At 41.0% G+C, this 19,412-nt stretch overlaps 1 protein-coding gene and 1 pseudogene across 6 annotated transcripts in view; both read left to right on the top strand.

Moving 5' to 3' along the window:
* Positions 1-7,450: 7,450 nt before the first annotated feature.
* LOC114053451 lies at positions 7,451-7,890 on the top strand (annotated as a pseudogene).
* A 2,372-nt stretch (positions 7,891-10,262) lies between these two features.
* LOC114053449 (hereditary hemochromatosis protein-like) overlaps positions 10,263-19,412 on the top strand; it is a 24,616-nt gene continuing 15,466 nt past the window's right edge. For 2 of the 6 annotated variants that reach the window (XM_027876527.1, XM_027876528.1), the window contains exon 1: positions 11,381-11,807. In XM_027876527.1, the coding sequence (XP_027732328.1) occupies positions 11,714-11,807 (94 nt within the window). In that variant the 5' untranslated portion in view covers positions 11,381-11,713. Of the gene's footprint in view, positions 10,531-11,380; positions 11,808-19,412 lie in introns of those variants that run through there. The other 4 variants (XM_027876530.1, XM_027876526.1, XM_027876529.1 and 1 more) reach the window with 4 other exon arrangements.

The raw sequence follows: 19,412 nt of genomic DNA, 5'->3' as shown, positions 1-19,412 counted from the left end.
TTTCTTCATCTGAGAACTGTCTGTTCATATCCTTTGACCATTTATCAACTGGGAAATGAAAAGCCTATAGATTTAACCTTCATAACATTTCTCATATATGATTTTTCTCCTCTGACCACCCTGGTACAGGCCATCATCACCTCATGCCTCATCATACAGTTGCCTTCTGATTGGTCTCCCTCCACTCTAGTCCATTCTTCACTCAGCTATTGAAATAATCTTCCTAAAATGCAGGTTTGACCATATCACTCCCTATGCAAAATAAACTCCAGTGGCTCCCTATCATCTCCAGGATCTAATATAAAATTCTCTGTTTGGCATTCGAAGTCCTTAAGAGCATAGTTTCCTCTACCTTTCAAATCTTCTTACGCCTTCCAACCCCCTTCCCCACCAAACTTTGTGATTCAGTGACACTAGCCTCCTTGCTGGTCCTTGAACAAGAAAATTCATCTCCTGACTCAGGGCATTTTCACTGGCTGCTCCTCATGCCTTGAATGCTCTTCCTCCTCATCTCTGCCTCCTGGCTTCCTTTGGGTTCCAGGTAAGATCTAATATTCTACAAGAAGCCTTTACCAACTCCTCTTAATTATAGTGCCTTGTCTCTATTATTTCTAATTTATTCTCCATATGTCTTGTTTGTACGTAGTTGTTTGTACACTGTGTCCTATATTAGACTGTGACCTCCTTGAGATTAGAGAATGGAGAAGACCCTGGGAAGATGGTGGAGTAGGTCAGAAAACTTTTGGTTCTCCAAATTTCCTTCACAAAAACAAAACAAAACAAAACAAAACATAACCTCCTCAGAGTAGCAGAAATAAATACAGAGTAAAGCAATTGTTCTCTCAAGACAATTTGAGAAGACGCCAGGAAAGATACAACCTCCAAGAGTGGAGGTTTACCTTAAGTGAAGTGCAAACACCTCCAGGCCAACTCTGCAGAATCAACAAACAACACACCCTGAGGACAGCTGGGTTGAGAGGCAGACTCAGCCTTAGAAATTTTCATCTTGTAGGCAGTGTGGAGGTCTGATGGCTGAGTAGGAAAAGATTGAAGGACTTTCCACTGTCAAGGGGTACCTTGTGAGTGCAGTGAGTGCATATATCTGATCAGTGCAGGAGCGAAGGGCAGCAACCCTATTGGCTGTAGGCACTTGCAGGAGAATAGAGTTCCTGGTTTCAGTTCTGGGACAGAGAGGACAGCTGTAGTTTGCAGCCACCAGAGGGATTTTGGGGAGCAAGATCATTTGTGGGACAGTATGGCTGAAGGCCTTAGCCACAACTTAAGAGTACAGAGGAGAGCCCAAAGTTGGACCCCAAGACAGACCTCAGAAAATAATAGTAAAAGGACCTGATACTTGGAGCATCATTGTCCATACTTTGGGACTACAACTTGATTACACTATTGGCTGCTAAAAACAAAACAAAATAAATAAATAAAAATGAGTAAGCAAAAGAGAAAGAACCCAACCATGGATAGTTACTATGGGGATAGAGAAGATCTGGGTTTATATTCAGAGGAAGATAATGGAGCCAAAAAAGCCACTCCTTTTTCAGTGAGAAACGTTAAATGTTCCCAAGCACAAAAAGAGTTCTTGGAAGAACTTAAAAAGGAATTTAAAACTCAAATAAGAGAGATTAAGGGAAAAAAAATAAGAGCAATCCAAAAAAATCAAGAAAATTATGAAGAGAAAGTCAACCAACTGGAAACAGAATAAAAAACTTAAGAAAATAATTCTGACATTCTAAGACACCAAGAAATTATAAAATGAAATCAAAAGAATTTTTAAAAATAGAAGAAAAAATGAAACATCTCTTTTTTTTTTTTGCAAGGCAATTGGGGTCAAGTGACTTGCCCAGAGTCACACAGCTAGTAAACGTTATGTGTCTGAGGCCAGATTTGAACTCAGGTCCTCCTGACCCCAGGGTTGGTGCTCTATCCACTGCGCCACCTACCTGCCCCTAACATGAAACATCTCATCAGAAAAACAACTGATCTGGAGAACAGATCAAGGAGAAATAATACAAGTATAGTCTAACTACAGGACAGCTAGGTGACGCAGGTAAAGTTAAGTATAATCCTAAATGAAAAAAAATGGACATTTAACATACTCAAAGACTTTCAAGTTTTTGTGACAAAAACCCAAGAACTTAAGGGAAAATCTGACATATAACATCCAGGAGAAATATAAGGTAAACATTAAAAACCAATTATAAGGGACTCAATAAGGTCAAATTGTTTACTTTGTATATATGAAAATATTAGCAGTACTCTTATGATTGTCATCATTATTTGGGTAGTTTGAAAGAAAGATGTGAGTTGAGCTGAGTATGATGGAGGTGAGTCCAAAAAAAAACTGTGTAAGGAGAGATAAAAAGGAGTAATTATCTCATACAAATGAGGCATAAAAGGAAATTGATACAGAAGAAGCTAATAGAGGAGAGGGCGGGCAGTGCCAGAACCTTATTCTCATCAGAAATAGGTTAGAGAGGAAACAACATATATACCTAGGAAAGTATAAAAGCCTCCAAATTCAGAAGGAAATAAGAGGGCAAGAGGATAGAGTAGGGAGAGAGGATAATGGAGGGACTCTTAGAGGGTTGGGTAGGTTAAGGAATAGGAAGGCAAGGTAGCAGGTAGAAGTAAAGCAGAGGAGTGAAGAGGGTTAGGGTAAATAGAGTGAATAGGATAGTGAGGAAAAATAAGAAGGAGGAAAATACACAACAAGTAATTGTAGTTTAGAATATGAATGGAATGAATTTACCCATAAAATGGAAATGAATAGAAGATTAAAAATTTGAATTCAATGATATGTTGCTTTCAGGAAACATTATAAAAATGAGAGATACATACAAAGATAAAATAAAGGGCAGGAGTAGAATTTAGTGTGTAAAAAAAAACAGAGAGAGATATTTGGGGGCAAAGCCAAGATGGCTGAGTAGAAGCAGTGACTTGCTTGAACTCTCCCCTAAACCCCTCCAAATACCTATAAAAAATGGCTCTAAACAAATTCTAGAGCAGTAAAACCCACAAAAAGAGTGAAACAACTTTCCAACCCAAGACAATCTGGATGGTTGACTGGAGCCAGGCTGGGAGAGGAGCACAGTTCAGCGTGCTTGCACAGGCAAAGACCAGGCCTCAGCAAAACTGGAGCTGGCCTCAGAGGACTGAATCACAGGCAGCTGTGGCAGCTTCAACCCACAAATGCCAAAGACAACTTAGAAGGTCAGTAGGAAAAGTCTGTGACTGAAGTGAGAGAGAAGCTCGGTCCCAGCCCCAGTCCTGACACAACCCCAGGGCAATGACTACTTCCGGAGCTTCTGGAGCTTCTGGCCCACAGACTGAGGGGGAATCAAGTGGCTGATCAGAGGGGGATTGCAGAGATCTCTGCTGGTGCTGAGGCAGGATTCTCTTGCTTTGCCCATGCTTGGATCTGGGTCATAGTTCTCAGTGGCGATCCTGGGACTAGGAGAAGTGCTGGTATGGTGGAGCTTGTTGTGGCAGTGTAGAGGGAATCCTTCTCACAGTTCCAAGGCAGAAAAGAGTGTTTGTGTCTCTCATAAACCAGAGCACAGGCCAGGAAAGGAGTAAACACCTCACCCTTGATCATACCACCTTGGAAGAACTGAAAATTGACAGGTACCTAGAAGTATCTCTGAAAACAGCTGCACAAAACCCCTGAAGCTTGAGACAGTACATTCTCCACACTGGAAGCAGACCCCCTACCTTAACAAAGAGTTTAAACTCAAGAAATTGGCTGGGATGATGAGCAAACTGCACAAAAAAAGTCAGACCATAGAATCTTTCTTTGGTGACAAAAAAGATCAAAACATACAACCAGAAGAAGACAACAAAGTCAAAACTCCTACATCCAAAGCCTCCAAGAAAAATATGAATTAGTCCCAGGCCATGGAAGAACTCAAAAAGGATTTTGAGAAGCAAGTAAGAGAAGTAGAGGAAAAACTGGGAAGAGAAATAAAAGTGATGCAAGAAAATCATGAAAAACTAGTCAACAGCTTGCTAAAGGAGACTCGAAAAAATACTGAAGAAAATAACACCTTGAAAAATAGCCTAACCCAAATGGCAAAAGAGGTCCAAAAAGAATGAAAGCCTTAAAGAGAAGAATGCCTTAAAAAGTAGAATTGGTCAAATGGAAAAGGAAGTCCAAAAGCTCATTGAAGAAAATACTTCCTTAAAAATTAGAATGGAGCAATTGAAAGCTAGTGACTTCATGAGAAATGAAGACATTGTAAAACAAAACCAAAAGAATGAAAAAATAGAAGACAATGTGAAATATCTCTTTGGAAAAACAACTGACCTGTAAAATAGATCCAGGAGAAAAAATTATTGAACTATCTGAAAGCCATGATCAAAAAAAGAGTCTAGACATCATCTTTCAAGAAATTATCAAGGAAATCTGCTCTGATATTCTAGAACCAGAGGGTAAAATAGAAATGGAAAGAATACACTGATCTCCTCCTGAAAGAGATCCCCAAAGGAAAACTCCTAGGAATATTGTAGCCAAATTCCAGAGTTCCTAGGTCAAGGAGAAAATATTACAAGCAGCTAGAAAGAAACAATTCAAGTATTGTGGGAACACAATCAAGATAACACAGGATTTAGCAGTTTCTCCATTAAGTGACCACAGGTCTTAGAATATGATATTCTAGAGGGCAAAGGAGATAGGATTACAACCAAGAATCACCTACCCAGCAAAACTGAGTATAACGCTTCAGGGGAAAAATAGACATTCAGTGAAATAGAGGACTTTCAAACATTCTTGATGAAAAGACAGCTGAATAGAAAATTTCACTTTCAAATACAAGACTCAAGAGAAGCATGAAGAGGTAAACAGGAAAGAGAAATCATAAGGGACTTATTAAAGTTTAACTGTTTATATTCCTACATGGAAAGATGATATTTGTCACTCAAAAGACCGTTGTCAGTATCAGGGTAGTTGGAGGGAAAATATATATATATGAATAGATAGACTAATAGATAGAGGGCACAGGGTGAGTTGAAGATGAATGGGTGATATCTGGAAAATAAAATTAAGGGGTAAGACAGGATTATACTGGGAGAAGGAGAAAGGGAGAGGTAGAATGGGGTAAATTATCTCACATAAAATAGATAAGAAAAAGCTTTTATAGTAGAGGAAAAGTAGAAGAAGGTGAGAGAGAATGAGTGAATCTTATTCTCATTGGATTTGACTTAAGGAGGGAGTAACATAAACACTCAATTGGGTATGGAAAGTTCTCTTACCCTACAGGAAAATGGGAGGGAGAGATGATAGAGGGGAGGGCAGATTCAGTGAGGGGGTAATCAGAAGCAAGCACTTCTGAGGAGGGACAGGGTCAAAAGAGAGAATAGAATAAACTGGGTGGTGGGATAGGATGAAGAGAAATATAGTTAGTTTTCCACAGCATGACTACTATGGAAGTGTTTTGCATGACTACGCAAGTATAACCTGCTTGCCTTCTCAATGAAGGGAGGAAGGGGGGTCCGAGGGGAAGGAAGGAAGGGAGAAAATTTGGAACCCAAAGTTTTAAAACAAATGTTAAAAAAAAAAACTTTTCACATGCAACTGGGAAATAAGATATACAGGCAATGGAGTATAGAAATCTATCCTGCCCTATAGGAAAATAGAAGAGGAAGGGGATAAGAGAAGGGGGGAGATAGAAGGGAGGACAGATTAGGGGAAAGGGTATTCAGAATGCACACTGTCTTGGGGTTGGGGGAGGGAAGAGATGGGGAGAAAATTTGGAACTCAAAATCTTGTGGAAGTGAATGTTGAAAACTAAAAATAAATAAATTAATGAATCTTTTAAAAAAAGCAGGAATAGTAATCATGATCTCAAGACAAAGTTAAAGTTAAAATAGATTTAATCAAAAGTGAAAAATAGAGAAACTGCACTGTGTGTCAGCAATATTATTCAATATTATTTTAGACCAGGGGTGGGAAACCGGCAGCCTTGAGGTCACATGTGGACCTCTAGGTCCTCAAGGGCAACCCTTTGACTGAATCCAAACTATTCAAAACAAATCCCCTTAATAAAAGGATTTATTCTGTAAAACTTGGACACCGTCAAAAAGCTGCACCCAAGTCACATGTGGCCTAGAGGGTACAGGTTCCCTACTCCTGTTTTAGACCATTTAAAATACCTAGACAGACTTCTAGGAGCCAAGATGGTGGAGTAGGCAGTAAATCTCTGTAACTCTCCCATATTCACTTCCAAACAACCATAAAACAGCACCCAAAAACAAATCCTGAAGGAGCAGAACCAGCAAAAAGATGGGGTGAAACAATCTTTTAGCGCAAGAAACTTGGGAGATCAGCAAGAAAGGTCCATTTCATTCATGTAAAAGGAGAGTGCATTCCAAGACAGAAAGTGTCCCAGCAAAACAGCAGCAAGCCCCACCTTAGCAAACCAGAGGGAGATTCTGAGCCCCAGTGTGGTAGAGCAGGCAAACACCAACAACAGGACCCCTCCACTTGCCTTGACATTGTCAGGGGAACCAGCAGACTCCAGCTCTGAGAACTACCATGTTCTTCAGTGTATCCCCAGGCAAACAGGCATCTTCCAGCAGACAGACCTCCACATGCTCCAGCACAGCCCTGGGCAAACAGGCATCCTCCAGCAGCCAGACCTCCACGTGCTTCAGTGTAGCCCTGGAGAAATGCTGAAACACCCCCATTGGCCTTCAGCACATGCCAGACACCAGCACTAGGACCCTAGCCCAGCACAAGGTAAGCTGCCAGACCCCAGCCACCCCCCACCCCATCTCTTCAGCACAGCACCAGACGTGAGGGTCCCCCAGGGCCCTCAAGGCAACATCAGCACAACATCAGGTAAATAACCGGGGCCTGTAGCCACTAGCACAAAAAGCCTGAGACTGTGCCCCTTCACACCCAGGTGCAGAGCTCAAATTTAAAAGAAAGGAAAAAGGCCAACACCAACAAAACATGAGCAAAAAACAATAAAAAAAAGAATCTGAGCATAGAAAGTTATTATGGTGACGGGGAGGACCAAGACACAAAGCCAGAAGAGGATAACGTTGTCAAAACACCTATGGGCAAAACCCCAAAGATAAATGGGAAGTGGTCTCAAGCCCAGAAAAAAATCATGGAAAAGCTCATATAGGAGCTTAAAAATCATATAAGAGAGATAAAAGAAAAAAATGGGAAAAGAAATGAGAGTGATACAAGAGAATCATGAAAAAAAGAGTAAACAACTTGGAATACTGCTTAAAATTGGCTAATTAGAATTGATCAAATGGAAAAGGAGATACAAAAACCCACTGAAGAAAACAGCTCCTTAAAGATTATAATTGGCCAAATGGAAAAGAAGGTACAAAGGCTAACTGAAGAAAACAACACTTTAAAAGTTAGAATTGGGCAAGCAGACATCAAGAATCAATCAAACAAATTCAAAAGAATGAAAAAACCTTTTTTTTTTTTCCTCCATCTTGGAGCCGGGGAGGCCTGCTGGAAACAGGACTTCTAGAACAGCAAAATGTCTGGAAGACTGTGGTCCAAGGCCATTTTTGCTGGCTACAAGCGAGGCCTACGAAACCAGAGGTAACATACAGCTCTTCTGAAAATTGAAGGAGTCTATGCTCGGGATGAAACTGAATTCTATTTGGGCAAGAGATGTGCTTATGTACACAAAGCTAAAAACAACACTGTGACTCCTGGTGGGAAACCAAACAGAACAAAAGTTATCTGGGGAAAAGTTACTTGAGCTCATGGAAATAGTGAGATGGTTCGAGCCACGCTTAGAAGCAATCTTCCTGCCAAGGCCATTGGACACAGGATCCGAGTGATGCTCTATCCCTCAAGGATCTAGAATATGAAAACTGATTAAATAAAATTACACATTTTTTGCAAATGTTAAAAAAAATGGAAGAAAATGTAAAATATCTCATGCGGAAAAACAACTAACCTGGAAAATTGATCTGGTAGAGGCAATATCAGAATCATTGAACTACCTGAAAGCCATAATCAAAAGGAGGAACTGTACAGCATCTTTCAAGATATTATCAAGGAAAACTGCCCTGATGTCCTGGAACCAGAGGGCAAAAAAGGCATTGAAAGAATCCACTGGGCACCTCAGGAAAGAGATCCCAAAATAAAAACTCCAAGAAACATTATAGTCAAATTTCAGAACTATCAGATCAAGGAAAAATTACTACAAATGGTCAGAAAGAAACAATTTAAAATATCTAGCCAGTCTAAAATACCTGAACGTGTACCTGCCAAAACAGGCACAGGAACTATATGAGCATTAACATAAAACATTGTTTATACAAATAAACTCAGATCTAAATAATTGAAGTAATATTTATTGTTCATGTGTAGGCAAAGCCAATATAATTTTTAAAATGAGAATTTTACCTAACTAATCTATTTATTCAATGTCACCCCAATTAAATTGCTGAAAAACAATTTTATTGAGTTAGGAAAAATAATAACAAAGTTCATTTGGAAGAACAAAAAGTCAGGAACTTCAAAGAAACCAAGGAGAAAAAGATGTAAAGGAAGTAGATTCAGCAGTATCAGACCTTGAATTATATTATAAGATGAAAGCATTGTTGAAGTGTAAAAAGGATAATTTTGATTATTTTAAATTAAAATTTTCTTATATGAATAAAACCTATGTAGCCAAGAACAGAAGGAATGCAGAAAATTGGGGAAAACTTTCATGGACAATCTCTCAGGGTGTGATTGGGTTGGAATATTGCTGTGGTATAGGAAATGATGAACTGGTTGATTTAGAAAAACATGGCAAGACTTGGACTTATCCACCTTCAGAGAAACAGATGATAGGAAGAAATAAGCATAGTACAGTCTTACATGTGTATGAGTGTATATATGTATATATGAGTATGTTTATAGATATCCATGTATATATTTCCACACTTGATTGTAGCCTTCTTTAGAGTGGGGGAGGGGAATAAAGTTAAAAAATGTACAGCTGAGAGCAAAAGAAAACCAACAAGGAAACAAAGGAAAGCTGGGCAGCTTTAAAAACTATGTGCAGTATTTATTATATAGGTTTTCTTGAAATGGAAATTTACTGTTTTATATTGAATCCTCTCTCATGGTCTGCTATGTATATGGCAATTTTTTTTCTTTTCTCATTTTGTATTTAAGTCTAAAATAAAAAAATTTACAAAAAATGAGAGATTAGGGATTATCTTTTGCCTTTCTGTACATCCCCAATACTTAGCAATATACCTGGTACATAGATGGCACTTCATGTTTATTGATTGACAGACTGATCTCATTCCCATTCTTCTTTTTCCTCCTCAGCACTTGAAACACTAATATGAGATATGTAGGAGGCTATCAAGAGCGAGAAGCTATAGGTGCTTCCCCCTCCCTGCATAGTACTGGCCCTTGAGCCTCAAGGTCATACGCTGTAACATATGGGGAGAATGCCGATCGCTGCTATAAGGAACCACTGTTCACATTGAGTCAGTGAGAGTGAATCATGCTTAGAGGCAAATAGAGGAACCAGAGGGAACAGAATAGATCCCCTGCTCCCACGGGAACATCTTATTAAGTAACCACTTTGGTACTGTGCTTAGGTGCTTAGGCTACAAAAATGGAAACAATACATAATGCGCTCTCAAGAGTTAATAAAGTGAAAGAAATGTAAACAAGCAACTATGCCGGGCAGAACAAGATAAGGCTTTATTCTTATAGCAGGAAAGCAGAAAGAGAGAGAGATTATTTTTAGCTAGTGGTTGGGAAGAACTTTTATCGGGGAGGAGATAGCCCTTGCATTGGGTCAAGACAGAGGAGTGCATTCCAGGCAGCAGTGCCCAGAGGTGAGAGAGTGCGGGGAGAGACTACAGAATACTCAGTAGTACACTTCAGTTTGAACACCGTGCCCCAGAAGAAGAATTGTTGTTCAGTCATTTCTGATTCTTTATGACCCTATTTGGTGTTTTCTTGGCAAAGATCCTGGAGTGGCTTACTATTTTCTTCTCTCCAGCTCATTTTACTGATGAGGAACTGAGGCAAGCAGGGTTAAATGACTTGTCCAAGGTCACACAGCTAGTAAGTGTCTGGGGCTATATTTGAACTCTGGAAGGTGAGTCTATCCACGGTGTCACCTCGATGTATACATAAAGCTTGATAAGGGGAAGCACAACCTGAGATTCCAGAGACTGAGGAAGGTTCTATCTCCCGTTATAGGAGAGACCTCCCAGATGTGGGAGGAGGAAGGTCAGGCAGCTTCCTTTTCCCAAGCCTTTTGGAAGGCTGCCTTGCAGACTTGTTTGCAAAACTGCTACCATGAAGCTAAATCAACCTGGGAACCTTAAGGGGCTGCCTCATGGGTAATCCTGTGTTTGAGAGTTAACCCCAGTCTCTCTGAGCTAGATTTCCTTGACAGCATGCTTCTTAAAGATTTTCCAGAGATGATTGCCTGAAGCTAAAAGACTAAAGCCATGTCACCAAGGATCAGCAGATCTGGATTTTGCTGACCCACCGTGTTATTGCTGCAAATTGCTCAGATGGTGCAGGTGAGAGGTGAATGGGGGAATATTTGTTCAGGGGACTGGTGTATCTAATGGCCTATTTGAATTCTTGACATTTCTATATTTGTTTACATATTGTTGTCTCCCCCATTAAATTGTAAGCACCTTGGGGGCAGAGACTGTCTTTTACCTCTCTTTGTAGCCCCCGGCACTTAGCTCAGTGCCTCAAACATAGTTGACAATAAATGTTTATTGATTGATTGTTCATGAGTTCCTGAGGATCCTTTTCATCTTGTGCATTTCCTATGGTGGAGGAAATAAAGTCTGTCCAACACTCAATGTTCATATTGTACATTAAGTAATTGTCTGGGAGTCAGGACCCTTGTTATCCACTTTGGGGAAATTTTAGATATGAATTATGCCTAAACTTTATTCTGGAGCTCCTAGATTAATTCTAGGTGGGGGACAATGAACCAAAAGGAGAAAATGACTCTGATATCAGTTCTCAAAATTAGACCTAGGTCTTTGTGAGCTCAAAATCCTTGCTGAGCTTGGGGGGAAAATGAGTGGGCTGGAGTAGGGGAGAATAGGAAAAAGAGAGAGAAAGAAAGGGAGTAAGAGCAATGAACAAAAGTGAAGGGAAGGGGAGGAAGATATTGGAAATTGAAGAGAAAAAAGGAGAAATCCCATTGGATTTCTAGCTACCTGTTGGTGGCCAGAATCTATCATACCCTGAAAGAGTGAGTAGTTCCCTTCTCCTGCGTTTGGGTCCTGTTGAATTGGCTGAAGGTGTGGTATGTTTACCAGAAGGGAAGAAAGGAAGTGGGAGGAACTGCATTTAGCCCAGCAGCGGCATCAGACATTAATGGCTGAGGGGTGGGGCTGGGCAAACTGGCAGGACAAGTACTGGATTATTGAATTTCTTCCATTTGCCCTGGACCCGCCTTCTTGGTCTCTTCAAGTTGACTCCCATAAAATTTTTGTTTCTCTTCTCTCCCCTGAATCCTCTTCTTCTTCTTCTTTTTGCTTGAAAACAAAAAGACAAATGGAAAAGAGGCATTTAGTTCCATGGCAAGTGCCCAGGAGAGTCTGACTCTGACTAATTTTTTTTTCCCTCCGACTTTACTTCCTCCACGGACCCAGGGAAAGGGCCTCTCCTTTATGCCCTTTGAAATCTGTGAACAGAAACCCAGGCTGAAGAATCCTGGTCGGTGATCCTGAGGTAGAGATGGAGAGAAGGGAGACACAGCAGGCCCATCTTTCCGTTGGGTTATTGCTGGTGCTGCTGCTGCTGCTAGGAACGTGGGAGGAAACCCAGGCTTGTGAGTCTGAGGATAGGCTGCTCCTTTTCTACAGTGGGGACTATGGGGAGAGGCACTGGAGGGACAGGGGTGGCAACTGGAAGAAACTGCAGGTAATGGGCAGGGAGGGTTTGGGTGATGTTTTTTCCTTCTGACTTTACTTTTGCTGTGAATCAGGGAAGGGGCCTCTTTCTTATGTCCTTTGAAATCTGTGAACATAAATATTGATTGAAGAATACTGGGCCATGGTCTTAGGGTCACCTGGGGTGCTCAGTTGGGGTAGGGGGACTGGAGGTTGAGGTCCTGAGTAGGGTACACTAAGGAAAATAATGAATATAGCAGAGCTGGAAGGAAATTGGGAAATTCTGCAGCTGTGATATGAAGTTGCAAAAAAAAAAAGCATAAGATCCCTTCTATCCCATATCCCATCCCTAAAAGCTCCCTAGAGGTAGAGCTGCCTGGGTACAAGTTGCCTGGAACTGGTAGGTACTGTGGGACTTAGAGCCAGGAGACTTCTGTACTTCTTTCCCACTCTGGCTAAACTGGGATGATGTGAGGTTGGAGTGGCCTATAGAGCTACCCAAATATGCTCCCCAGAGTACACAGACTTCCTGGCCAGTCATATCAGATACTATTCTCAGAACTTCCAAAAAGGGTTTCACATAGACATCTTCAGTCAGGCAAGCCAGTTAACCCTTTTCTTCTCTCTTGGAGCAATTTTCTAGCTGGGAGATTGGAGGGAGGGGATGTGTAAAGTGAGGACATGGGGGTAAGATGCATTATTAAAATGTCCTAAATGGAAGATTGGGTTCAATTTCTTCATTTTCCTAGTCTTTCTTCCACATCTCCTTTTGTCCCCTCCTTCCTTCATCATATAAGGGCCAGGTAGTATCGACAGCCAGCTACAGAACAGTTCCATGCACACTCTGGTGGTTTGTACACTCCCTGTTGGTGGAAGTATTGAGTAAGTGCTATTTTTTATGATTTCCAGAGAGTCCCCAGCCTCTCACTACTGGGCTTGTTGTGAAGGGATATGAAGTTGGTGGATAGACCAATTAGAGCTTCCCTCTTGGGTCCCACCCTCTGGCAAACCCTCATCTCCTTTCTGGTATTAGCTGTAGGTCAGTGAGTCTTTAGCTTTGTTAGAAGCAAGCATACAAGCTTGGATCCTGCATGGAATATGTTTCCTTGGCATAGAATCAGTAACCAAACAAATAGCATGTAGTAACTAGAGAACAATACCTAATGAACATATAAAACATCTATGAAGTTGTGCTTCAAGATCACTCCTCTCCTAGAGTTAACCCTTGAAATTACCCAGGCATAGGATCAATCTGGACATGGGAGTGCTAAGAAATGTTCAGCTTGAATTAGTTTAGTTCACCACAGTTCCTCCCCTCTAGGTAGGCAAAGGAGTGCTCCCTGGATACCTGACATATTAGAAGAAGAGGTGGAATCTCTGGTAGTTAACTTTGGACCTGGGACTTTAGCAGGAGACTGTGAAACTTGAGATCTAGTAGAAACCAGACGCGGGTTGGTACTTAAAAGAGAGACAGAATGAGAGGGCAACTATATCTAGCTTCATTGCTAATAGATCCTTGTTGGCCAACCTGGGTATTTTAGATTTTGCCACTTGTTTCTTGGCCTTTCCCACTATACTCTTATTAACTAGAGGCTGAATATATCAGGATGAATACTCCCTTAATGCTTTTATTCACTTCAAGTCCCTAGCCCATTCCACCTTAATTTCAGAAGCCTTGGGAACCATCCAAGGAACCAGAATAGTAGACCCTCTGAGAGCAATGAAGCATTTTGATTAAGACACTTGAGTGCCCTAGGTAAGTTTTGGTGATTGTGCTCCAGCTGTATTGTACTGTCTAGAGAAGATATCCAGCCCCCACTGTAGCAAGTTGACTTGACCCACTACAAAACAAATATCCATGTGCCATGAAGGGCTGAATTTTTTTGGAATTAAAATATGCATTTGCAAAACAAAAATTAATGTTACACTATATTAAGGACAAATAAATGCATTTATATTTTTTTGGCTGACCACTTTGGAATTAGGAGAATGAGGGATAACCATTGCACAGCCTGGCTAAAGCCTCAAGGCATACTGAGGGAGAGACAGGCATGAATAGGTCAGACAGGTCAAAACACCACCACCATCTCCCCTCAGACCCTGATGGAGACAGTCCAGAACCCTGTACCCAAGAGCCTTGGAAATAGCAATGCTTCTGGCCCAGTGCCCTATGGCATCATCCTGGGAAGGCATCTCTGTGGAGATGTGAAGTGGCAATTGCTTCTTCAAGTGCTGCAGCCACAGCTACTGAAGACCCAGAAATGAAAATTCTTGAAACCAAAACCCCTGGCACTGCCAAAGAGTTCAACGTCAGAAACTGATATGATTTTATCAGTGTAGATGACATTAAAGAAGAAGCATTAGCATCTGCTTTGGTGCTGCCCCCAAAGAACTTTGGAACCTTTCCGTCTGACTTGCCGCTGAAACCTTCCTTACCTGTTGTCTCCCTTATTAGAATGTGAGGCCCTTGAGAGCAGAGACCGTCTGGTCTTTCTCTTTGCAGTTCCAGTGCTTAGCATAGTGCTTCACACATAAATGTTTCATTCGTTCATTCAGCCTGGGTGACCCTCTGGCATCCTTTGTATCTCAAAAAAATGAGGAAGGCTCCAGCACACTGAGAGGACCCTGTGGTGAATTGGTGGGAAGATGTGGGTAAGAGTCACATGGGCAGATGTGGGTAGGTTGTGACCTACATCTGCATGGATGAGAGCTAAGATTCCTTTGCATATACAAGTCATCTTTAAATGCATCCTTCCTCATGTCTCATCATGTGGTACAAATCTCTGTGTATTGTTCCCTAGGCAGCTATCTGCCGACTTCTAGTTCCAGTTCTGGAATCAGCCTTATTTGCTTACTTTTTTTTTGTAAATTGGGAAAGGTGCTTCTGATACTCAAACCCATAGATTGTTTATGCTAGGGCCTGATATCTTGGAGATGTTCCCGGCAGTTGTGGGGAAAGTTCTGTGCTTCACGGCTCCTGCATTTTGCTCACTGGTGGCCAAGACATTATTTCACTTGACCTCTTGGATTCCTGCCATTATAGTTGATACCTTGGAATCCTCAGCTACCGATTTGACCTCGGGTTCTTCAGGTCCTGTCTTCCCCCCAGTAGGGGACAACACCCAGATTGTCATTTTCTGCTTAGCTTCTCCAATCTAACCCTGTTCCTACTCACGTTCCAGCATGATGGCATGAAAGCATTCTAAGAACATTTGCACAAACTTTTGCAATGCATGAGCCAATAGGATGTGGTGGGAACCCAAAGTGAAGTCAACATCTTGGAAAGAACCCAGGAAAGGTTCACTCATAAGAGAATAATGAAACAATCTACTTCCCCCAACCCCTAAGAGGAGAATGAAACAGAAAAATCCTCATCATACATTTTTTCACTTCCTGTATTTGGTGTTCCAGCCAAACTGGCCTCCCTGATGTTTCTCACACAGAGCACTCCATCTCCCACCTCTACCTTTGTGCTGACTATCCCTTATATCTGAATTACATACCCTCCTCACCTCTGCTCTTTAGAATCCTTTGTTTCCTTCAAAACCCAGTTCAGATACAATTTTCCATATTAAACCATTCCTGATTTGTGTGCCCTTCTCCTCAGCTTTCTTTTTCTTTTTTCTTTTCTTTTTCTCCTCAGTACCTTTCTTTTGAAAATAATTTTGTATTTATTTTATATGCTTATATATTAACCAACATGCATTTATTAAATATTTAATATTATCCAGGCATTGTGCTAAGCACTGTAGATTCAAAGAAAAAGCAAAAAAAAAAAATTGTCTCTGCCCTCACAATCTAACAGAGGAGAAAACTTATATAAATCAAAATATACATGATAAAGAATAGAAGAAAGGTAAGCTTCATGGGAAGACCATTAGCAGCTGAGGATACCAAGAAAGGCTTCCTGGAGGAGGTGATGCTTAAGCCAAGAATTTAAAGGAAGACCCAGGATTCTAAGAGTCAAGGGTTGAGAGGGAGGGCTTTCTAAACACAAGTGGTATAGAATGACTAGATCATGGAGTACATGGAGGGTGTATATTGGCAGAGTAGAAAGGGATCAGGTTGTAAAGAGCTTTAAATGACAAACAGAAGATTAATTTTATATATGATCCTGTAGGTAGGTATCCAATGGAGTTTATTGAGCAGGGTGGTGACATGGGGAGATGCACACTTTAGGAAAACCACTCTTGCAGCTAAGTGAAGGATGGATTGTGGTGGGGAGAGACTGGAATTAGCCTCCTAATTAGTAGGCTATTGTAATAGTTTGGGAGAGGGGTGATGAGAACCTGAACCAAAGTGGTGCCAGAGTGAGTAGACAGAAGGGGACATATAAGAGATGTTGTGAAAATAAAAATGATAAGATTTCACAATAGACTGGATTTGTGGAGAAAAGGGTATATATACTAGAGATGTTATAGAGAAAAAAATAACAAGATTTACCAAACCAACTAATTGGATAAATGAGATAAGCAAGAAAGTAAATATCAAAAATGATTATCAGTCCCATTTGGTAGAAATGTAACCTCCTTGATGGCAGGAAATGCCTTATTTTGTATTTGTGTCCTGAACATCTACCTCACAGTAGTCACTTAATGAATGTTCAATGATTAATTGATCAATTAGACCAGTCTTGTTATAATGACTTCCTTTTGATACATTGTGTACAGCACACATTGCTGGAAGAGTATCATGGTACCTGAGTACAAGGTAATAATATTGAGAGAGATAAGTTCTTAAACTTTACAAATGGAAACTTTCAAGAATCCAGTCACTTCTATGTTGCAATGACATATCAGAGTAGGACTTTAGTGGAAACTAACGTTGCAAATAAGCCATAAATCCAAAAACCGGCTTTCATATGTACAGAGAGTAGAGAGCACTGTTGAGATTCCATAGTTACTAATAATGGTGTAACATGAAGGGGAAAGCAGAATAAACTTAAGATCCTTGACATATACCTCGTGCATTTACTTCCTTGTTTAGATATTGATACTGTAATGAACTTATTGTTTGTTTATAGACAGATAAATGTGAATGAATAATAAAAGTTACAAACTTTCACAGGAAAAAAAGATATCAAGTTCTAAACTTGGGTGACTGGAAGGATGGCAGGCTTATTTGACAGTAATAGAGAAGTTCAGAAGAGGGTAGGGCTCTGTGTGTGTGTGTGTGTGTGTGTGTGTGTGATGAGTTCTGTTTTGAATGTGTTGAGTTTGATATACATATGGGATATCCAGATTGAAATGTCCAACAATCAGTTGGTGATGTGGGCCTGAGTGAGCAGAGAAACTAGGGCTGCTATCAAGCCATTGTTTGTTTTAATCAGCTTATTTACATATGATTCTTGCCAGAGTCTACAAGGATATCTCTGAGAAAGAGAGGCAGCATGTCAGCTGATAGAAAGCTGGTCCTGAGACCTGAAAGACTTGAGTTTGAGTCCTGTCCCTGACACAGACTGTCTGTGTCATCTTGAGCTTAATCTCTCAGTGCTCCATGTCACTTTCCAAGTTACAGGGAAGATACTCATCTGCATGAGTCAAGAGTTTCTGCAGTGGGGGCTCAGGGTGGTGGCTAGCAGTAGAAGTATATCCCTCTCCCCCACCTCCACCAGGATTACTCTTAGGATTCTGAAAGTGAGTAGTAACAGCATGAGCTTGCTTTTCCCCATCCCCAAACCTGCCAGTTTGAGGTGGGTTGGAATGAGTAAAGAACCCAGAGGGAGAGGAAGAAGAGAAAGACAGGACAGAGAACAGATATAAGACAGAAAGAGAGGACAGAGAAGTGAGAGAGGAGGAAAAGAGAGAAGAAAGGGAGGGCAAGGAGAGAGAAAGGGATAGGAGGAGGAGGGGAAGGAAGAACAGGGGGAGGAGAAGGTTATAGATATGTCAATTTAGATGCCACATCCGTGAGCTATATTGCCATTGTATTTGGGTTATAGACACACCCAGGCTATACTAGTTTCTATTTTAGGAAAAGATTGGGGGAGGGGTGAGAGGAGGATAGAAGGCTCTAGAAGAAAGAGTATGAATGGCCTCCCAATACTAGACAAAGAATTCAGTTTGCTGCAAAATTCAGAGCATTTGTTAATTCTTTGGCAAATGTTTTATACAGTGTTCATCACATATCTTTTATTATTGGCATTTAATCTTCTGCAAGATCTTCCTCAAACACCTTCTTCCCTAGCTCCTACTTTACATCTGGCCTACCACACTTGGTTGGTTCCCTTGTTTTTCTGTAAGAAGTCTTTCTGTTTATTTTTCCACTTTGCCCCATTTGGGTAAGGTCTGTCTTTTTGATTCACAGCATGTTTTTCCTGGGTCTCCAGCATGGTGTTTAAACAGGTTTTATACAAAATGGTAGAATTTTGGTGCTAGGAAGGGCCTTTGTAGATCATCTAGGCCAGAGGTCTCCATAATGCCATGAACAAGATGACCCATCATTGCACATGAAAGAAATATGAGACCCAAGGCTGTCTAACATGCCTGTAGCTTCTATTCCCTCCACCATTCTCCTTACCCCTGTCAGTTCCCAGGGCATGTTCCTCCTTAGGCAGGCAGGTGGGCAGTCATTCATTCTCTATCCAGCTCCCTCCCCACTCCCACCCCCACCCCCACCCCTACCCCTATGTTCCCTGGCCTGGTCTCTGAACACCATCTAGGCCACCTGGAAAGGGGACAGGCAGGCAGACCCTTCTTCCTTAGGAGCAGAGACACTTCCAGGGCTTCACCTAGATGGCTGGGATGTGTGCTTCACAGGCTGGGGATTCTCCATGAACTCAGGTGGCCAAGCTGGAATGAGAGGGGAAATGTATGAACTTTTTACTATAGCCTACCTGAGCTCTCCTTGCATCTTCTCTAGAGGCAGCTAGGTGGTGCAGTAGATAGACCCCCACCCTGAACCTGGAGCCAGGAAGCCCTGAGTTCAAATCTAGCCTCAGACTAGCTGTGTGGCCTTAGGCAAGTTACTTAACCTCTGTCAGCCTTGGTTTCCACAACTGAAAAATCCTTTTCCTAATGAAAGTCAGTATCAGCAATATTCTTAAATGCCACAAGATGGGGATATTGCTCCATGACAGTAAGTTTACAATCAACACATTCTAAAGTAGAGGGTTTTCTTTTTCCTTGATTAAAATAAAATTGAGAATGAGGAAAAGAGAGACTATGAAGATGTCTATATTTTTAAACTTTAGGTAAAAATTCAAATACTTTTTATAGCAAATTCTGGCATTTTAAAAATTGAGGATTTTTTTTTAATTTAAGAAGAACAATATTGAAGAAAGAATGGTATTAGTAAGCCAGTCATATCTTCACAACAGAGTTCATGCTTTAGTTAGGGATTGAATTAGATGACCCTTTAAGTTTACTGTCATTCTTACTGGATAATTCTACAGTAGCCTCCTTTACTCCCAAGATTTTGGTGCACATGGAGACTGGCTTTTCAAACACAGTAGCCACTGAGCTGTGTGTTTACCTGATCACAGGGAATACAAGAATAAGAGAAATGGTATTAAAAAAAAACCAACAAAACCTGTTTGTAGGAGC

The sequence above is a fragment of the Vombatus ursinus genome, unplaced genomic scaffold, assembly GCF_900497805.2.
Source record: "Vombatus ursinus unplaced genomic scaffold, bare-nosed wombat genome assembly UNPS02014811.1, whole genome shotgun sequence".
Lineage (NCBI taxonomy): Eukaryota > Metazoa > Chordata > Mammalia > Diprotodontia > Vombatidae > Vombatus > Vombatus ursinus.
This window is presented reverse-complemented; position numbering and strand designations above follow the sequence as displayed.